Source organism: Lathamus discolor, chromosome 5 (genome assembly GCF_037157495.1).
Source record: "Lathamus discolor isolate bLatDis1 chromosome 5, bLatDis1.hap1, whole genome shotgun sequence".
Taxonomy (NCBI): Eukaryota; Metazoa; Chordata; class Aves; order Psittaciformes; family Psittacidae; genus Lathamus; species Lathamus discolor.
The window spans coordinates 110,017,701-110,040,197 of record NC_088888.1 but is presented as its reverse complement, the minus strand read 5'-3'; the positions used below and the strand labels follow the sequence as shown (position 1 = coordinate 110,040,197).

General features: G+C 40.7%; 1 protein-coding gene across 4 annotated transcripts in view; it reads right to left on the bottom strand.

The window, feature by feature from the left end:
• Window positions 1–200: 200 nt before the first annotated feature.
• The window catches only part of KIF13B (kinesin family member 13B), a 132,222-nt gene continuing 109,925 nt past the window's right edge, over window positions 201–22,497 (bottom strand). For all 4 annotated transcript variants that reach the window (XM_065681885.1, XM_065681887.1, XM_065681886.1 and 1 more), the window contains 5 exons: window positions 16,864–16,981; window positions 15,668–15,801; window positions 6,970–7,032; window positions 4,435–5,458; window positions 201–1,744 (listed from right to left, as the gene is read on the bottom strand). In XM_065681885.1, the coding sequence (XP_065537957.1) occupies window positions 1,452–1,744; window positions 4,435–5,458; window positions 6,970–7,032; window positions 15,668–15,801; window positions 16,864–16,981 (1,632 nt within the window). In that variant the 3' untranslated portion in view covers window positions 201–1,451. The remainder of the gene's footprint in view (window positions 1,745–4,434; window positions 5,459–6,969; window positions 7,033–15,667; window positions 15,802–16,863; window positions 16,982–22,497) is intronic.

The window sequence follows — 22,497 nt, the reverse complement described above, 5'->3', positions numbered from 1 at the left end:
AATGCCTACTGCTCAAGCTGTCCAATCCCCCTGTGATGACTAAATGAGACATAAACAGCTCAGAATAGAAAAAGTCTGTGGCCTTTCTTCATTTGTTAGAAAATGAGTGCGTGTATGTTGGTATGTGCACAGGTATATACAACACACGCACAGCGATACGTCATTTGTGTCACAGGCGGTTAAAAAATAACAAGGGTTACTGAAAATAAAATCAAGTTTCATAAAAGCCAGCCCAAACCTCCCACTTCCAAGAGGGATGATTCGCTTTGGGACGACTCCTCAGCCCGTTCAGCCACGTTTGCTTTTGTGCGTCGCTGGGGTGGTTTAGCTGGCGACAGAGGCACCTCCTCTTTGGATGGATGCTCGGTATGGACCTGGGGGAGCTCCTCTGTGCAACGTCAGGTGGTGGAATGATTGTAAAGAGCAAACATTTCATATTTTAAAACAATAAATACAAATAAATAGACCGGATTCATCCCGTTACAAGGACAGCGACCCTCTGCTTTGCCTAAGCGGTAAAAATCCAACCGGCTCCAAAGGCTGGGTGGGAACATCAAAGCACTTCAGTGCTGATATCTCTGCAGAAATCCTTTTGGCCCACACGGCAGCACCAACAAGAAGAAGGTGCTGCCACTTTGGAGCAAGTGAGAGGGGATCCTGTCATGGTGAGAGAGCATGTGAAATAGATTAGATGGAAAATTTGCTCAACTCCTCTCTTTCCTGAAGGGATTAAAACTATTACACGGGTCATGGGCCTTCTCCCATCCCCAACAAAACAGCTAGAAAGATTGTGCTAATTTCACAGCAGGAGAGAGGGACAACAGGACACTAATCAAAGAGGCACTGGGCCCAGGCCACACGACCAAGGAACTGGTGGGTGTTTTAAATAAAGAGATTTGGGGGGGGGGGGGTGTCTTTATTTTCAAATAAAAATCTATGTTTGCTTCTCTGCCTGTCCGGGCTCATGATAACCCTGCTCTTTCACCATGTATTATGTGATATGGACACATCTTACAAAAGTAGTAAAGAACTGTTATTTTGGGGAGGTTTCTTTAGAATTGCCAGTCACACCAAGAGAAGCACCCGTGCCCGGGTAGTATTCTGCAGCTATTGGAAAGCCATGTCATAACTCAAACAATTGATGCGTCTCTTCCTTCTCTGAGAGGTGGAAGAGAGCAGAGCTTACACACCCCCACTGCCACGAGCTTTCACCGGCTGAAACCAGTCATACTGCGAAGCATCACAATTTGTAACAGGAAACGAAGGACACAGATCCAGCACCATGACAAGGCAAAGAATTAACATGTCAATCACCCAAAGCAGAGGAAAAAAACCTTCATTAGTGTTTGCCACAAACTAGGAGTTCACGTGGTTGGTTTCACTTCCCGAAGCTCGAAGACCTGCTCCCTCGGCTGCGTTACACAGCGTTTGCTGCTGTGCGCAGAGCTGTCTCAGTTTGCCCAGGATTTCCTGTTCTCCACATTTTTCTGGTTCTTCTCCAGTCGCAGCGTGGGTCCTCCTTCTGATTTGGCCAGGGCTGTGAGTGAAGCCAGGTTGGAGGCTGAACCGGAGAAGTTGCCGCTCTTCCTGTTCTCAGTGGCGACTCCTCCTTGCAACCTCAGCCCGGTGCTCCGCCGTCTTGCTGATCCTGTGGCCTTTTTAACTCTGCCTGGTTTCACAAGCAATCCATAGCCTGGGTTGCATCTGAAATACTGCTTCCCTCCAATTGAGCCATCATTCTTACCTGTGACAAGAGAAGAAAGAAAGATGATAGATGAAATGGCTCTTATTCCGTGTGCATGGTGTGCTCTCCATATGCTGGGCTGCATCACCTTGACCTTGGCCAAGGGAGGGGTTTCTTCCCCTCTGCTCTGCTGAGACCCCCCTCTGCAGTCCTGCACCCAGCTCTGGGGCCCTCAGCATAAGAAGGAGTTGGAGCTGTTGCTGGGGGTCCAGAGGAGGCCACAAAGATGCTCGGAGGCAAAGCCATTGCACAGTTACTCTGAATGGGACACTCCCTCTTATTCTTCCTCCCTGCTCACTATTCAGGGGAAGGCTTTAATTTCACCAGAAGTGTTAAATACTCAGTTCAGCAACAGAAGCATCAGCAAACTATCAGGAAGGAAGGGAAAAAAAAGACATTTAAAAGAACTTTTTGGTTTCTGAGTTGATGAGAGTCTGATGTTGAGAAGAGCTCCTGTTTCCATGTCATAAAACCTCCACAGAACAGAAAGAATGATTTCTTTACACTGATGCTGCCTTTAACTTCTTTAAACATTCTCCCCCATCACTGTTCTGGGTACCGGGACAGAAACAGCTTCCATCTGTAAAGGGAATGTGAAACGATACAACAGCTCTTTAAATGACATGAAATCACCCCTTTTGTTTTACAGGTATCTCCTTCTCTCTACCACCAGCACTGCTTTAGGTCCCACATAGCCTCACGTGGTCAAGGACTTGGACTTCTACCGCTGCCTGTAAGTGTGACCAAGATAGAAATTTGCGATCATATTTTCCAACCGCAGCTCCAGATGTGCACGTGAATCCAGTTATGCTCCAACAAATCAAGGACTTACTCCTCATGGAAACAGATGGGGAAAAAAAAATACCCAGTAACATCAGCAGTTGAGCTCTCAATAGACCAAAAAAGTCTTGTAGCTGTTTGACTCTTCCATGGACAGTGAAGCTGACACCAGGTATGTGCAAAGAGCTTAACAGAATTACCACTGTGGATTAGAGTAGCCAGACAGGAAGGGAAGGTGACTTTCCAAAATGGAAATGAATCCATAAATATATATATTTCTTAAACTAAGGTATGAATTCAGGACTGAGCATCGGTTTACAACTTTCAAAGGGATTAGAGCCACTTGCTTTCCAGACTGGCAAACCCAGAGTTTTCTGAAACCAGCTGAAAGCACACCTTCCATTTTAGCTTTTATGAGCACACCAGGCACAGAGAAGATAACTGCTCACTTAATGGGAGCTCTGGATCCTTGACACAGCATTTATCTTGGTGAGCAGCTTCCATCCCAGGAAGTGTGCAGCAGAGATGAGTGTAGGCAACTCCCTGGGACATGCTGATTCACCAAACAGAGCCTGCACTGCAGACTTGGAATGTTACAGCTTGGTTAAAAGGATTTAAATAAGGAGCTCTGTATGCCCGTGGTAAACCAAACCCTTTCACTATCAAAGGCAGCGGTATCTACTGCTTGCCTTTTGAATTTTCCACTGGCATGCCCTGCCTTCCCCCAGTCCAGTCCTTTGAAAGTGGACATGAACTTGCAAAGAAAGGAAGTTATGAAACCTGGGGCTGCAGCAGAGAACAAATGCCAGTTGTCATCTTTCTTTTATCTTGTGATAAAGTCACTGGTTTTCCCCATCTTTGTGCAACAGCACATATGAACAGAGCCTCTCCAGAACAGCACCCTCGTTTCCAAAAAGTATGTATTAGAGCCTAAATTCTGTGAAGTCTACAGCTGTACAGCAGTCAAACATGAATGACAAATGAGAAGCTGAAAGAAACTTTAAATCATCTGTATGTCCTGATGGTCAAAGTGTGATTATTTCCTACTGGTTTTTACACATATAGGTGTGTATATACACACACACACACACACACACACACAAATAGTCTTTTGCCATTTAACAGCTTATTTTCAGACAGCTTGTGAGAGACTAGGTAACCTGTTAGAAGCCTCTGCAATTTATTAAGCCTGAATATTCCTTTGGTTGCTTGAATTCCACAGCTCCTGTTGTGCTTTGGACACCCTTATCCACAGAGCAGAAGCCCAGAAGAGAACTCTTTGGACACAAGGGCTGTCCCCTGCAACTATTTCATAGAATCATAGAATAGGGTTGGAAAGGACCTCAAGATCATCTAGTTCCAACCCCCCTGCCACGAGCAGGGACACCTCACACTAAACCATCCCACCAAAGGCTTCATCCAACCTGGCCTTGAACACCGCCAGGGATGGAGCACTCACAACCTCCCTGGGCAACCCGTTCCAGTGTCTCACCACCCTAACAGGAAAGAATTTCCTCCTTATCTCCAATCTAAACTTCCTCTGTTTAAGTTTTAACCGATTACCCCTTGTCCTGTCACTACAGTCCCTGATGAAGAGTCCCTCCCCAGCATCCCTATAGGCCCCCTTCAGGTACTGGAAGGCTGCTATGAGGTCTCCACACAGCCTGTAAAAGCAATCCTGATTCCTACCTCCACTGTAAGAAGCCAATGAAGTAACTGAAAAGGCACACAATTCTGTGAGAGGTCAGTAAGACTAGATTTACAAAGGCAGACTGGAAAAAGATGACAGCAGGAAAAGGTATTTCCCATCTCAAAATGCACCCAGTAATGGCTAATGTACTCCCCCCTCATCAGAAAGTGACATTAAACTGAAACACTGCAAATCCTGACATGCTGTCTGTATATTTTACCTGAAGGTAAATCCAGCTCGACACCAACCCACGTTCCCTCTTGAAAGTCTGTGGGCCCAATATATCTAACGGTGCCTGTCTTATTTGCACCAACTGTGACATATTCCCCCTCTTTCAGCCACTCAGGAATTTCATTGGCATCTTCAGAGTCAGAAGCCACCTCCAGTTTTTCTTCTGCTGTCTCTGATCCGTTATGGTTCAGTCCACGGGCGGTGGATGTACTCTTTTCTCCTTCTTGCTGCTCTTCTGTGTTTAGTGAATATACGGGATCTGTTCCCAGCATGCTTGTAAAGGACTTCAGTTCTGATGTCTTGACTTTCTGGATTTTGAAGGGGGAGGCTGCAACACCAGGCTGGGACAATTGTTCGGGATGAATCTGTGGTTTGGGAAACCCCAGTTCTGAAGACCCTGAAGCCATTTCCTTTTTCCTAACTTGTCCTGCTGACTCCATTGATTGTTTGGATAACAGCTCCTTCTTTGGAGTGGAGGTAGAAAGAAAGGTTTTTGCATCAGTTGCTACAGAGGCATCATTTCCCTGCTCGCTTTGAGTCACAGGAGATATGCAAGATTTGGATTTCAAAGCATCATTTCCATTTACTTCAGTGCTGTCTTTAGGTCTTGCATGAGTGCTTTGAAGGCTGAAGGTAAGTAGATTCTCTCTCTTAGTACTGAGACAGCTTTCTGATGAACTCTCTGAGTGCCCTGGCATGTCAGAAGAAGGGACCTGAGCCACAACAGGAGCTGGGAAGTCACTGGCTGCAGGCGTTTGACTTCCTGGTTGAGCCACAGCATCACTTCCTGCTGCAAGGGCCTCAGAGAGGGTGGCTGTTGAGACACTGTGAGAAAAGTACCCGCTGGAGGCTTCACTCAGAGGACTCGGAGGTCCCTCCTGGGAGTCCTGTGCCTGGGTGTCTCCTGAGGGCTGCTGCAAAGGCACTTTGGGTGTCTTTTCGGGACTCTTGTGCACCTCTGACGTCTGCACCGCAGTTTCGAATGGCTGTTTTCCTATTTCCTCTTGGTTAATCTGAAACAGAGAAGGATAGGGACCTGTTATCCAAAATACCTGAGCTAAAAGGATAGATACAAGGCCTCTGGGAAGTTCTAAGATCTTTGGCTTATCTAAATCCCTGTGTAGCTGCAAAGTCCAAAAGATGCAAGCTGATCCGAAGTCAGCTTTGCAAATCTGGTAGGATTGTCAGCTCATTTCTTCCATTAATAAGAAAAGTGTCTGTCAACTAAAAGAAATACATCCCCCAATATTTACTGAAAAATTGTTTATATTGCAGGAATGGTCATTTGCTGTTTGAATAGCAGGATTTATAGGAAATGTGAAACAGCCATGATCTATAAGTTAGTTATTTGGCTTAACTCTCAGGATTGATAAATCATGCCTTCCAACTAAACTGTCATTTATGTCCCCATTTCCAAATGCCATTCCCACCTCAATGCCGCCAGCACCACACACTTGCCGAGTATGAAATTAACTGCACCTCACGAGATTAACAGCCCATTTTAGTGATGTATTTCTTGGCTGTAAAGTTTACTAAATCTGATAGATCAATATCTTTTGCCAGCACATGTACTCTAAAAGATTAGGATGTCTCTAAATCTCTTTGTGAGGGAGGGAGAAGGCTGCTAGTATGAAGGGGAAAAAAAAACAGTGGTTGGAGGACAGCAGATTTGCACAGATCTTAACTCTCAAGTGTACGTTTTTGTTTAGTGTTCAAAATCTTGCCATTTATCCCATCTAGTGATTAAGTCTCCTGAACTACGGGATTTTCACCTTATTCTGAAGTGCCTTTTCCACTGGAAGTATACGTGGAATTTCAAGAAAGAGGGATTTGATTGAATTACAGGAATGTCAGAACCAAAGGCTATCCTGCTAATGTGAAATGTAATACAGAGGAATTTTTTTAAATATTCCTATGGATTATTAGCTTTTCGATGGAGAGGATGGTGTACATGCGGACTCTGGAGCTGTGCTCGGTCTTTGTTTTCCCTTGTAAGCGTTCAGATAACACATTTTGCTAAGACAATAAAAGCACAAGTGGGAGAAAGATGATTTCCTATTCATGAGACTGAAGTTCTGCTAAACTGTGGGAGATCAGTGTCTATTTTCTCTTTAGTTTAGCAAGAGCCTTTTTTTCATGCCAATATCATGAATTGTCTTGAAATGTAAAATCGAGAATTAAGCTCAACACTCAGAATAACAGACACGTTCTGTCAATAGAAAGCAACAGAGCCCAGCAATTTGCCTTTTAAAGCAGCAAACCAGCTAAATTTTAGCTAGTTAACTGCTAATGCAATGATTTATAATATGATTTACCAGCCTTTCTAATACGAAAGTGTAACTGGTGATAAGGGGAGATTTTACCAGGACCTAAGAAAACACAGCAACACACGCTGCATTTAATTGTCCCAACAAAAGAAGTGCAACAGGTTTTAAATAGCTAACCCAGCAGTTGCTTCTGCCACCTCTGGTTTCCAGGTACGGGAATATGAAAATTGTATCATCATATCCTGCAATGTGCTTACCTGTTTTATCCTTGCAGCACTGGTGTCAATACCGGCAGACTGAACCATAATTCGTGGGACAGCCTGCAAGGACGAAAAAAGAGAGCATCGTTCACTTAAAGGATTAAGTATTGTCACACTGGTAAACATTAGAACTTGTATATGAAATTCTGGAATCGCAAACAAACCTCTGTCACAAAAGGATGGAGCATTGCTATTTTATTACATTCTGATAATGTGCTCTGAAAGGGTAAAAACCAAGGCCTCCCGGAATTTTAACCTATAAGCAGCTACAAGTACAAATTCATAATGTAGGAAGTTTTCTTTTATGCAGTCTGTCAAAGACAGACCACTGAGCAAACAGATGACAGAGAGATCTGAGGTCACGCTGGTCTGGTGAGTGAAATCCTCAGCTTCAGTCCATCTCCAAATCTCTTTCTCCATCTCCAGTATCTTAATTCAATTTAGATTTTAGCATTGCTTGCTTTAATTCAAAAAGGAAGCCAAAATCAAGATCTGTGTATCTTCTAGTAAAACAGGGCACCACCACTGCCTGCTAGAGTGAAGACTACACACGCCACTTGCTAATCATGATACACTGGTTCTGGGCCAGAAGAACCACTTCTGTGTTTCAACAGTATCTTCTCTTTTACAGCATGGGGCTTGATACTGAAGGTATTGACAATAAATGTCCCTCACTTGCTCCATATTCAGGTTTTTATGTTTTAATATTTTAAATAATCACTCTCCCAAGACTATAACAGCAAACTGTGATAACTGACTATAAATCTTAGGCTTGGGCTAACATGCACTGTTGAGACAGGAGGGAAAGGGAGCACCAGTTCAGTGGAGAAACTTGGAAAAGAGAAGCAAGAACTAAAAGAGAGAGGAGATGAAGGCAGAAACATCTCTCTTCAGCTCTGTTAAATAATGTACTGCAAGTGCAGATTCATACTTTGAGGGAAAGAGCTCCTTAAGGGTGACACATTACATGATCTGGGAGCAGTCTGCCTTTTTTTGTTTTTTCTCCAAGGGACTTGAGAACTCCTTCTGCAGAAAAACACAGGCAGTGCTCATCTCTGAGACAGCTATTTCCAGAATTCAACATTCTGTTTAAAGAACCGAAGCTTTCCAGCTGGAGTAAGGTAACTCCTCTTCTGCATCCCTTCTATGTACAGTAAAGCAGGAATGTGACTAACCCTGTCCCCAAAAGAAATAAACATGGAAGAAAAGAACAGCTATGATTTATACAGAGATTGCCAGGCATCAATTAAAAACATGGTTGTTCAAGTTAAAAAATAAAAAGACAAAAGACAGACAAAACCCGCAACAGGTTCACAGTGGATCAAAATAATTTTAAGATGTTAAAGCTCAGTTCAATAAAAGAAAGCAGGAGGGGGTAGGGTGGGGTTTGCTTATCATTAAACCTACTGATTGAAAGTACACCACTGAAGTGGGGTTCAGAGCAAACTGGCTCTATTTTGGGTGAACAAGGCATTAGCGTTTCAAGATCCTTACTAGGACATGTGCTGGGGCTCCAGGAACTGATGGTGACCCAAATCAGAACAAATCAGTGAAGCCTAAACATAAATACAGCTTTAGGGCTTGTGATCCCAGTGGTTTTCAGACATACTCCATACTTCCTCATACTCCAGCTTCCTTTGGAATGAAGTGGCAATCTTCTAAGACAAAAGTATTAACCTGAAAACAACTGTAGTAGTGACTTGTGACTGGGTCCAGAGACAGCTGAGAGCAATGAGGCGACTGAGTACTCTGACTCATCCTAAGCATTAACTCTGATATGCAAGGATAACTTGACTGTCACAACAGCCAAGCGTTTTACTTCAACAAAGACTAGAGAGTAGAGGGATTAACCTTCTTGTGAGAAAGCCCTGCAAATCTTAGGTTTAATAGACACTTATCACAATGTTAAATGGAAGAGAGTACTTGGCAGAACACTTATTCTTTCCTCTTCAACCATCTTTGAACCATGGGTTGGTCCATCCTGGGAGTGCTATTAAATATCACCTTTTAAAAATAAAAGGTCACAAGACATTAGGGCTAATCCCTAGGCAGGCACTTACAAAGCACTTCAAACCTTTTGCAGAGGTGCCGCTGAACCTCATTGAGAAGCCAAGGCTCTTGAATTCAAATTATCCCAGTTAACTATCTCCATGGTCCATTTTGGCATCTCAGAAAGGCTGCACAAAGGGAAACACTGTCCTTGTTGCTTCCACATGTCTATCTGTGATATGCTGGAGCAGGGGAAACAGCCTTCTCAAGCAGAGTTCGTGTCAGGAGCTAAAAACAGCTCCAGTGCTCACTGGGACCACAACAAAACTTGAGCTTTTTGCCCCATTTTCTCCCACTATACATGCCTTGGTTGGGAAGTACTTTGAGGTCTAGTATTATTATCCAGAGATAAGCACTTGGAATTGAAATAAGAAAAAGTGTTTAAAGATATTTCTCAGTGCCTTTGATTTATTTTTCTCTCTTTATAACAAATAAACAGAGGAGAGAGCTTGTTTGGGGTTTTTATCTCTCAGAAACCTTCAGTCTTACAGCTTGTAAATCCACAAAACCTAAAACTCTGGTTGATATCAAATAGCAAATGAAAGAAAACCATTACACTTTAATCATGCCTCATCAAGTTCTCCTCCTGAAAGGATGACAAATCTCAAAACTACAATAACTCTGCCAAGCAATGTTTAGAAAAACATGGAGGGAAAAGCAATTATGAGAAGTGGCACTTGCCCAACGTTTGCGTTGACAAGAAACAGATGGGCAGAAACACCCTCACTGGGGTGCAAGGGTACTAAACTGAATCTGTGTTATGAAATGCAGTCAAGTAACTTGGGTGGGATACTAAAAATACTGTGTTTGAGTATCTATGAAGACATTACTGGATGAAAAGTATTTCTGAATCGAGAGCCAAATTCTATCATTAAACATTTGCAGATAGCGACTGCTAAACCAGACGTATATATTTACCCACCGGCAAAACATGATCCTTTTACAGTGATAATTTTTGGCACAATGTCTTCATCCAAGCTGACAAAATATAGACTAAGAGAGAACATGAAAGGAATTCACTTTAAAGCACCTTTGAATCTTTGTAGAACAAAAATTGTCTTCTTCCTGAGAGCTGCTACTCTGTGCAATGAGTTTATAAGGATATCTAAGAGCACGTATTTTCCGGTCAGACGAAAGGTCAGTTTGCACACACTCCGAGGTGACCAAAAGCCATGTTGCTACTAGTGATTAGTGGAATCTGGAGACCAACCTGGTACACTGGTGAGCATGAACAGGAAAAGCAAATGCGAATCTCACCCCACTTAGAGAGGGTCTAAAATTAATCCTAAATGAGCTCTTTTTCATACCATATATTGCATATATAATGACAACATCTTCAACGAGCTCAGAAAAACACATTTGGTATTTCTATGTCATTAAACATTTTGTAAAATGCCTCTGACAATAGTGACTGATGACTTCAATACAAAGCCTTTTGATTTCATGTCACTGGATGAAAATTCTTCAGTGTTAACACCCAATATGCAGAAAGTTCAGTGGCAGATAAGAGAACAGACTGGGCAAGCGTGTACCAGAATTATCCTCCAAGCTCCAGAAATGGTCTAGCCAAGGTTATAGCTGATGCAATCCTAAAAAGGCATTATCACAAAACTTCCACTGCTCTTGTCTATGCTTTACCATCTGCAGATAGGAATCACTGAGCTCAAGGACTGTCACACTGACAGTATAATGTTCACATCATCATTTAAAAGCAGCTATTGGAAACAGCAGCAGGGCATAACAGTTGCTTCATTAAATGTAGATTTAAATCAGTTTAAATCAGCAGCCGGGATGAAATACTTTCACAAGACATAGAGCAATGCAGTAAGAACTCTGAATTCCCTAGGATAGAGTCAAAAAAAAGATGAATCAATTTTAAAAAGCCATCCCCTGCCCAAATATTCCTCTCTGCCCTCAATTTTAAAATAATTAAAACATAATTAATCATTCAAATATAAAGTCTCCTGCGCTCCAAAAGGAAATGTGAAACCCTGTACAAGTTAGTTGTATGTTTGGTGTTTGTTTTCTTCTCTAAAGAAACTCTTCATTTAAATCGTAACCCAAACAAAACCCTCTTATACCACCTTCCATATGTGCAACATTTCAGCCTGTAATAGCACTTCTGAATTCCACATTTCCAATATACTTTATGTAAAAGTAACCAGAATTTTCTATGCAGCTAAATTATTTCATTCCTAGATCTGAGTAGATTAAGAGGGTAATTTATGACCATTTTCAAGTTAGTTCCTAAAGAAGTTTCAGTGGTTTGCTCCAAGAACTTTAAAAGCCATTTTTCCATACTCATTCTCATTTAAAACTGTTTGTATGAGGATGATAGTGAAAACTGAACTTGGAAAGAAATGAAAAAACTAACAACTCAGTCAGAAGAGCTAGACACATAGGAGCTCAGCTGGCCACAGAGGATCTGTTGAGCTATGCTGATTACAGCATCGAAACGATTCTTTATTTGAAACACTGAAAAAAGCCTTCAAGATTTTAAAGACGGTTCTCTGAGGCCACATTATTTACATTTGATTAAGGAACGTCAGTTCTAGCAATTATACTATGCACCATGCACATCCATGAAGCTGTTATTTTTAATGCACTGGCAGAAAAAGGCTTTTGTCTATTTGGGTAGTTTTTCATTAGCCGATTTCATTATTTTTTAAGATTAATTACCACATCTGCATCAGAAGGTGAAGGAGAAAAAATTGACACCTGCCCTCTCTGTAGTCACATGTCTGCATTTGCAGACCACAAACAAAATGAATTACATTAGTACATGAAAATTCAGAGAACATGTTTTTTTAAGATGTCTCATTCAAGCCATGTGTTAAAACGTACATTTGAGCACCCAACACGGTTCTCAAGTATGAAGGCGACCAAAATCTACTTACGAAATTGGTCAGAGGAATTTGCTTCAGCCACAGCAATGTCAAGAAACCCCAGAAACTGAAATTTAATATGTACATTCTTTAATGTCAGAACCAAAAATGCCCTTAAATGCAATTACATGGGCAGTTCCTGGAGATCAGCAGGGTCATAAGGTAAAGAACAGTAATTCTGCTTGGTGCACACTATGAAAGCCTCAGGATGTTGATAAAAAAGACAAGCTTCAAGAGCATGTATGTAATGTAATTAAGCACAGATAGATGAAACTCTGATTCTCCATCCACCTGCATGTTTTACACAAGATTTTTAAACTTTTCCCCATCAGCAATAAGGGTTGGCAAGGTGTTAGATCCTGCACACTGCAGTACTAAGCTTTTTAAAGAATGGACTAGGTAAATAAAAAGCAATTCCTGCAGTCCTGAAAGGTTTAAATAATTGGCTTTTTTATTTACAGACTACTGGCAATTAATTTAAAGGCATCAGATACTGGAGAAAATAGACCTTTTCTAACTTAAAAGTATATAAACAGCTTCATCAGAAACCAATCTTTCAGGTACATAAACAGCTTCATCGGAAGCCGTTCTGCTAGTTACATAAAGAATCCTATTATGCCAAATTAATTCAATCTAACTAATTAGAGAGCAGGAAGTTCTTTCAATTATTTTATGTGCTGTCTGAGAAACACACTTGAATACGAGAGCAGATTTCATTAATTGCGGTTCATTATTCTCCAGATTAGTTACTAAACTTGCATCAGAAGGTCAAAGACAGCAATTTTGTTAGCTGCCACCACCTTGACTGAAATGTCTTTGCATTTTTGAAACTCAGGCAACCACTGACTACAAACACAAACAGGAGTGGGAAAGACATTTTAAGATAACTTTTGCGTGTCCTCCCTCGCTCTAAGGTTGCCAGCTTAAGCAACAGCAACTGACTGAAACAAAAACTGCTTAAATCAAAAAGGTGTTTTCAGAACAACTGATCAGAACTCCAGCTTCTCTTTACTCACACAGAGATTCGGTAACACATCCACTCAGAAAGCTGCTTGGTCACAATAAACTTCAGTTATAAGTTTGGAAAAAAGTACTGCTCCCTTGGAAATAATGCTCAAAACTGCTAAAATCCTGCTTCCCAGGAGTAACAAAACAAATCTGATGGTTTCTGTAGAGATGTACAGCCATCTAACCCTGATAATTTAACTATAACACATTGAAAATTTAATAAGCCTGACCAACCATCTAGTTCAAGATAGTTCACCAGCATTTTTCCAGAACAGGTTTTTATGACATTAGATCATAGAATCATAGGATGGTCTGGGTCAGAAGCGACCTTAGAGCTCACCTAGTTCTAACCCCCTGCCATGGGCAGGGACACCTTCTACTAGACTAGGTTGCTCAAAACCCTGTCCAACCTGGCCCTGAACACTTGAACACATCCAGCTGAACAACCTCACCTCTCTCAGCCAGACAATTAAGCACTCTCAAATAATGAAACAGAAACACAACGATCCCTTTGAAAAGGGAGCTTAACAAGAACTTTGGGAATTCTTTTTCACTGTAGTTTTTGATGAACCAGGAGACAGTAATAAACTGATCCGCTTTGCTTTTTGGTATTTGTGTTGAAAAAAACTGTTTTACCTAATCTGCTTTTTTTTGTTTTAGCCAAGAAAAAAATAATACGGAAATTTCCATTTGCTTTGTAAAGCATTCCTTTAGTTATTTCTATTCTTGAACTTAATTCTCCATCAGTTCTCAATTAGGGGTCAGTTTCCTTTGCAGTTACAGTCGAAAAAATCCTTTTGGCTTCACTCTGCCCTTGTATTTTTCGTAGTTCACCACCTACTCTCACCTTGCACATTCACTTATGTCCTCTGCTACTGTGTATCGAAGTTTTATTCTTCCACAGAACTAAGATGCATTGTTCCGTATTTTCTGAGATTCAGAAAATATAGAACTATTTTTTGTGTCCTCTCTGTTGTGTAGTTTACTACAGTTGTGCACAAATTACTAGCCTGCTGCCTGGCACTGGCAGGTTAGCGATAAGGTGTTATAGCTGATTGCCAAACAGTGACCCCCAAAGCAGCCCCATCACCCACCATGTGCAACAGCCATTCATCACCACCACCATTTAAGTTCTTCTAGCCACATTTGCATCGTCAGGCCATTAGAAAGAAACAGCAAGAAAGATTACGAGACATGATATTTACGATCTTAAAGCCTGTCTTGCTACAACAGCACGTACTTATTTTTGTGCTGCTCAGAAGAAGCTGTAACTAATTCTGTAGCAGTTCCTTCAGTTTTTCCTCTCTCTTCTGTAAGCTGCAATTGCTAGCAGGAATGAAGCAGCCCTGTTTCCTCATTGATAGGGCTACAAAGACTCTCTATAAACCTCTCAAACCAGTGAGGTGTATTTGTAATACAACCGAAACTGTTCTATTAAAAAAAACTGAAGTTACAAATAACTTTAACATTTCATTTTATTATACAGATCCAGTGGTCATGGAAAAACCAAGCAATAAAATATCACACACTCTTGTTTCTATATAAGCCTTTATTTTTTTTTTTAAGCAAAATAGAAATAGCATTTTCCCTCTTTTTAAAAAGGTGCTGTGATCATGATCTGATTACTTGAGCTCCTATAGTAATCTATAATATAAATTAAAATATCTTTAAATAGATGTTTGCTGTTTAAAAACTGACTTAAAGACAAATAATCTTGAACAGTAGGAAGGAGTGGTAACAGGTGGTTAGACTAGAGGCAGGAAATTAGGCCTCATTTCTAATCTCAGCTCTCACTGATTCAGTAAGAATTCAAGAACTTGTGAAAGGCTCTCACTGCAATTGTAAAGAGCACCTATTTGCATCTTTCAATACCCAAATACCTTTAAACAAAGCCACTCTCAATTTTAATTCTCTAAGTTTCATAGATGAGTAAGTTTATGTGATTCTAGTCTCAACACCAAGGCTGTTGTAAGCAGAAGACAATATGAAAAAGTAAAGCAAATAAATTAGATTAAGATACAGGTGCAAAATTTGCTCCCTTTATTACTTTGTAGAGAATAAAACCACAGTCTAACTAAAAATATTTTACATCTACCTGATTTTTGTGTCATCTCTGTCATAAGTTACTTCAAAAAATTAAAGTTTTAGTCTATTTCATCTGTTTTCTTTAAAAGACAGTAGCTTTTTCTAGTCTGCTTGATCATGCAGAGTAGAAAAAGGAGGACTACCAGCTTATCAGGTACCAGACTACCAGCTACTCCTCAGAGCACAGAACCCACATTTAGAGCAAGAGGAGTTTTGCAGCACAGCATCCACAACTAAAATCAAATGCTTCTCTGATGTGTGGAATAGGTAAGAGAACAAATTAAAGCAACTGGCCAAAGCACAGAGCAGAAGACAGTAAAAGGTGACATGAGCTGGGGCAAGGGATGGGAGGGGATGGCATATGAAATAACAAATTAAAAACAGAATTACCTTTTCCACTTGGCCATACTCAAACAACACCAAGTGCACTTCACGAATTTTACTTCATGAATTTAAATGATACTGATGCTGCAAGTAGCATTGCCATAAATCATGCTGGTAGCGTACCTCGCACTTCTAGAAAGCCAAGTGGGCTGAGTGTATCAATAGGTTTAAACAGCTCTACTATCTCTGGACAGTGAAGAGCGGAAGTGCCTCACAAGGCTTTACTATAACCAAAACCTCGGTTTGCACTGCAACAACATAGCCTATTTGATTTCATTTTTTACCTGCTGTGCAAGGGGAGAGGTCTGCCTGCCCTTTTTGTCGTCTCTAACAGGAAAGAGAGACTTCAGCAGCTTTGGCATCTGAGGCACAAAGGACTTTACAGGATTCAGGTAGGAAGCAGCAAGGCTACCAATACCTGTTGGAAAAATTGAAAAATGAGAACAGCTACACTTTGGAGAAAGGAAAAGACAAAAAAACAAACAAAACCCAAACCAACCCCACCTCCCAAACAAATTACAGAACTGTTATCATTTTAGTCTAAGATGACATCTGCCAGTGGTCAAAGCATTAGCCAAGCAAAAGCATTGAGTGCTTGCTCCTCCCTTGAATGGGGTAGGTTGTAACTTGTGGCCCCAGCATACATATTTTTTTTTTCCATCACATGGCATGAAAAGCTTGTTGTTTGCAAATGGAAACATAAAGTGCTTTATAAATTGCAGAAGCAGGAAAAAAACCCCAAAACAAACCCAAACAAAAACACCCAACAAACAAAAACCACAAATCAAGAAGCAAAATTGAAAAAGGATGTCCATACAACACACATTTTTAACAACAATTACAAAACTTACTAGAAGTAAAAGACGAGAAGTTCCAAGTTAAGAAAAAGAAAAAATGTTAGGGGCATTCAAGTCTCCTTACTCACACTGCCATTTTCCTAAACTACTTCCCTTGAGAAAACCTAGGAAGACATGCAAAACATCACTACTATCTATCTCTGTGCTCTCAGCTATATATATATATATATATATATATATAATATTATATATTATATATATTATACAAAAGCTGCAAAATAGCCATACAGTTCCAGTGCTGCTTATTTCCCAAAACATTTGTAGCCTTACTGTCTTTGCTGCTTTACTCATGTAACAGACAGCATGTTCTAAGAGCAGCTAGGTTTTGGCTTTAGAAACTGAACTACTGAGGTAGACTGCATTTTCAGACAACTTTAAACATATGGCATTTAATTCTTAGCAGAACTAGTATCAGATTTAAAGGAAAGGCCAGTTAGAGTTGCCTGGAGACTGAGTAGCTTAGCCACAACTGCTAAATGTTCACAGAAAGGGAACTGCACAGACATTGCTTGGAGAACTTCTCTGCCTCTCTGAAAGCAGCTCAGCTTTATCTGAAATTCAGGAGCTGTCCTAACTTGATTTCATCTTTAGGAAAGTTGTCTTAGCTTTAGGAAACCCCTTACCTGGATCAGGAGAGTGATTTTGCTGCCTAGAGCCTGGCAGAGAGGTACGAGATGGACTAATGCCTCTACTGGAATTTGTGGCACCTTGGGATACATCTTGCTGACTCTCCCATCGGCCCTAGAGGAAAAAAAAATGTCTCTTTCAAAGTTAGCACACCAGCAAGAGTACAGCAATACTTCCATGCCAGCCTGCACAGCCCCTTTGCAAAGTTTAGAATGCACAGAAATAAGGAAAGACCCTTCCCCAGATGCACTTTTAGTTGAAACACCGACTCCTGCAAAGACATGCACCCTCAGCATCAAGGCACAGTAAAAGTCTACTTATAGAACCTTAAAGCTAAAATAGTTTGTTCAATTATGCAGCTGTCCTTTTTAAGTTGATTACATTACAACCAGGTGAAAATAGATAGTACTGCCTACCCCAAATCCCTAAATATTTTGTTTATCTTCCCCAGAAGCAGTCATGATACCTAAATACCTAAAGGGAACTTAGAGGAAAGCTGCTTTCAAGGAGGACACAGTTTTCAAGGGCAGGTAGTGACAGGACAAGGGGAATGGCTTTAAGCAGCAAGAGGGTAGATTTATTTTAGATATTAGGAAAAAAATCTTCACTATGAGGGGTGTGAGACATTGGTACATGTTCCCCAGAGAAGCTGTGGAAATGTTCAAGGCCAGGTTGTAAGGGACTTTGAGCAACCTGGTCTAATGGAAAGCATCCCTGCCTCTGGCACAGGGATTGGAATTAGATGAGCTCTAAGGCTCCTTCCAACCTGTGATTTATGGACCCATTCTGTGATTCTTTGAGTGAAGGCTGGATGCAGGGTGCCAGAAAGAACAGGTGAGGACAGACAGAGCTCTGAACAAGAAAAGGCATAGAATCTTAAGAGCTAAAGGCTGGACAGTAGTGCCTAGTGTAAGAGAATGGATGAGCTGATCAGATCAAGAGGAAGCAACTGCAATACAGTCTGGAAGAGAGAGATGGAATATATGACAACAAGCTGTGGGTACCAGGAGCCAAGAAAAAGATTAAGTAAAGACAGGTTAGAGTTTTGACATAGTTAGTGAAGATGAAACATGATGATTTTCAGACCTTCAAGAGCCTGAGTGTAGATGAGCTAGGAAGAAAAAGTGTCTAAGAAAGCAGTAGGCCATCTGCTTTCCCAAAGTCCCAGGGTTTTCAGATTGGGTTTTACATGGATCCCAAGAGATTCAGCACATGGTGTGTGACAGAAACTGCCTCAGTGGCAAAGTCTCTCGGCTAACAGAGAGAACCTCCAAGCTAGTTATTTCACATCAATGCAGAAGCATCAAGAATCTATGTGGCCAAACTGTCCTTTCCCAACTCTATGGTCTTGCTATGTAAAATTGCTTACAGATTTGTCTGCAACGATTACAATGAGTGACTGGCTAGGTGTCTCTGCTGGAAGTTTCATGTGGGTACCAGCCAGTATTATCGCTTCATTGAACTGAGCATCACATTAGGTGTGCAGGGCTGAAAGGCAGGCACTGAAATCCATGTGGTGTCCTGCAAACTTCCAATATATGTACACTCACAATGCCTGACAAACTGGTTCCTTTGCACTGCTACAGAGTAGGCACTAATCAAGCTATATGGTGCTAATTTACATACTTTATAGCAGACGTTAAGGAAATTCCATATACCTTTAAGAGCTTATGGGTCACAAGAATCTGCACTCAAATGCTACAAGAAGTCTCAATGTCTTGTGGAAGTGTTGTCCTGTTCAGGCAGTAGAATGCCCTCAGGACTACAAGCTTGCAGAGTTTAACTTTCCAGAAATAGATGTTGCAAAGACAAGATGGTGCAGCCAAACCAACACAAACTGAAGCCTGATCCCACTTCTGGTAAGGAGTTATGCTATCAGTGATACAATATCTGTACTTGTCTGAATTATATTGTATCTGACTCTTGCTTGTTCTTTTAAAAGATGTAACAGATACTTTCACAACCAGAAGGTACAGTGAACATACTAGAAAGGAGTCACAAGGGATGGACTGCTGTATTCCAGACCACAAGCTTCATGTAATTTTTCTGGAGGAAGAGGAGGGAAATGCACCTTCTCAAGAAGCTTCACACTGTTGGATGCAAGGAAATAATCCGACCTTGAACAGAAAAATGACAGGCAGCTAAACTAATCTTAACTGTAACTTGAAGTCATGAATGCTTCACAAAAAATAAATAAGCCAGGATAGGAGGAATAGATTTCTCCAACGGGTTGAAGGTCACACTGAGCAGCCAGGAGCAAAAATCGTTTCCATTTGGATCTATAAGTTAGTCCCATAGAAGCTCTCATGCTTTGAATAGCAAGTAACTTGCACTTTTGCAGAGCAGCACCTGTCTTCAGACTCTACTAGCTAACATCTGTATTATTAGATGTAGAATCAACAAGTGCTGTTTCTGTGAAGTAACACTTGGGATACCTAAGGACTAATGGATGTCTGAGCTCACTTGAGGAAGACATCCTGAACGTCAAAACTGATATAACCCAGGCTGGGACCAGCAGAAATACCAGGATTTGTTTAGTCTTGTATTTTTAAGGACTTTGGTGTTTCAACCCTTCTTGAAGCCTTCCTGCTCTATCGGCATGGATGACAGCGTTCTACTCATACGTTAAGCCCCAACTTGAACATTATCTTTGACCTGCAAATCATGTATGTCTTACATACATCAAAAAGTCATGCCTATGTCTGGAAAATTCTTTCCAGAAAATGCTTCTATGAAATAGTTTTTCCTATCCCACTTCCCAGAAACTCTTACTTGGGCTTTTGCCATCTTCTGTTTCAGTTGGTTCAGGTCTCTTTCAGGTGGCCTTACCACGTGCAGTCTTTCCCCCCTTATATCCATTCCAAATACTGCTTCAGAGTCTGCTTTCTTATCCTGCTATTTGGATGATTTCACACACTGCAGCAGACACTGAAAGCAAGCATGGAAACAGCCAGCATCTTCAGACTATGCTCAAACTGTCTTCCCCTTCAGGATGTGAGATGTTTCCTGAAGTCTCCTTCTCTAGATCCCACTGACAGATTAGTTTTGCAGGGGAAGAGTCAAAACATGAGAAGAGTTCATACTCTATCCAGTTAGGAAAATATGTCAGTGTAATTCAGTATTTTTGGAGGAATCAGTTCACTGGTCCTTCAGGAGTTAAAAAATTAAAATTATTTGGTGGGAAGTCATCATAAGACTCGAACACTTGAAATACTGTTCGGTTTTGTTGCCTTCTGGTCAGGTTTGCCACCAGCCTGGGAGACAGTGGCATTAGGTTAAGAACAAAAACTATGGGAGAGTGAAAAGCAGCTGAAGAGTTCTCTTTTGGAGGACATAACAGAGCTTGATTAGTGTTACTTTTGGATCTTAGGGTAATGATCCACCTAGTAAAGACAAATGAATAAAGGTGAAACACCTTTGTAATTCTCATCTATAGGCCAAGTCTAAGTGCTTCTGGAGACCACAGAGATGTAAGAAACAGAAAGACTATTATTAGAAAGTTTTCCAGCTTACTAGAACACTGACTCAATGCAGGTAAGGAGAAACTACACCTTGACTTTCTAGACCTGTTTGAAGAATGCTGAAAAAATCTGGAGTAGGTAAGAAATGGAGCAAAATACTTTCAGAATATTCATCTTGTACAGAAAGAACGGCAATGTTCAGTGACATTTTCCTTAGGAAAAGCCTTTTTTTCCCCCAGGATCTTTAGGAAAGATCTTTAGGAAAAATTTTTCAGCTTTGATATTATGGATGTGTACATATTCTACCTATTTTAAGTATTTTTTGCCAGGATAAATAAAATAAGGTCCTGAAAACAGGAATGTGAACTTGAGAAAAGGATTTGTCTGGCCACATACTTAAGCCATGTTGTGTTTTTAAATAATGCTTGCTTTGAAGAGAGTGGAAAGAGCATCACTTTAGATTGAAGGTTAGGTTCCTAAGGGGTGAAATAAGCCTCAAGTCTGAGATGAGAGCAAGCCATTAAAAAGTAGGTAAATCAGGGCAACAGCTGGAGAAACATTTGCAAAAGAAAATACTGGAGGCAATTGAAAGGGTCAACTGTTGTGTGAAGAGTCTGTAGAGGCAAAAGGCAGTTCATGAATGATTGATTTTACTAAGCTGGATTGAAAGATAACCCATCTCAATCTCACAAAAAGAAAAAAAATGTAAGAATTATTAACTATATTAACTTGATGAAGTTCCCAAGTCTCACATCTGCAGGTTATATAGCACTCTCACATGATTGCTTTCTGCATTGACTAACTGAAACACTTACAACTTTAAGTCTAAGCAATTGGTATTATTTAAGTGCTGTAACTCTCTCTTGTATCAAGAATGGTGGTGAGAGAAAGGAAGGAAGCTTGTAAATCATTTGTGCAGAGGAGCTGTCATTTCATGAATATATTTGGTCTCTGCCAAGTGACCAAACAGAGGTCAAGTGATTCAACAAATCAAAAATATCCACCAGAAGAATGCATGTCCCTTGATGGATTTTGATACATAGCTGTCTATAAAGTGTTTTATTTCTGTAATACTCTCTCCTACTTCTCCTCTGCCTTCCTTTCTTTCACACATCCTCCATGAAAAACACCAGGGTATTTATTTTAGGTCAGCAACAACATGCACAAAATCTTTAGAGCAAATAGGGGTGATCACTACCTAAGTCATCTGTAGGCTTTACCTGACAACAATTCTTTTCTTGAAGTTGACAGACCAATAAAATGCAGCCACTAGGTAAGAAAAATGAATACTTCTTGTGTTTTATTATTTTAGCAGTTCAGAAAAGGCTTAGGAAAAGTTGACCATGTAGCATTTATAAATATAAGCATACAGCTGGGACAAAAGGCACTTGTTCTCGTGAACAGCAAGATTATTCAAATAGATCTACATGGTACCAATTTACTGAAAAAAACCCTCTGATTCCTAGTAAAACCCAAAGATTAAGTGGAACAATCATGTCTTCTTGGCTTTGGTGTACGAGGCTTTCGAGCTACAAACCACTGGACCTTTGGGAAAGGAAGGATGACTGTCAAAGACAGAACTGTCTTTGACAATTCAAAACTCTTTTGTGTAAGAACAACTCATGAAGTATTTCATCAGTACATGATTATAGTCCGAAAGCATGTAAAACAAGTCAGAGGTGCCTTCCATAGTTTGTGCATTTGATTCATACACTTAAAGTCAAGTGAATTTTTAAGCTTCCAATGCAAGCACCCAGGAACATAAAAATCCAGGTCTGTATCTAGTATGACCAGTAAGAGACCATAGTCCTGCATCACCTGACACGTGCTGATGTGCAAGATGAAACGAAATTCATCTCTCTCTCCCATAAGCATATCTGTGGTGATAACAGGAGTAAAAAATGCCTTTTTCTCATTTAAGCAAGCAGATATGCCTTAGAGGTGAGACCAAATGCAGTCCTGTTAACCTAATATGAAACATCCATAAGACTGTCTTCTGAAGTAAATTTAAAAGGCACCTCCTTGCCTTCTCAGCCAGTTAGATAGCTTAATCTTATGAGTTATTATGAAAAAGATCCCACTGGTGACTTAAATATCTCACATGAATACATACCTCAGTCTGAGAGTCATCCTGCTGTAGTGTCAGTACTCAGAGATACTATGTTTTTT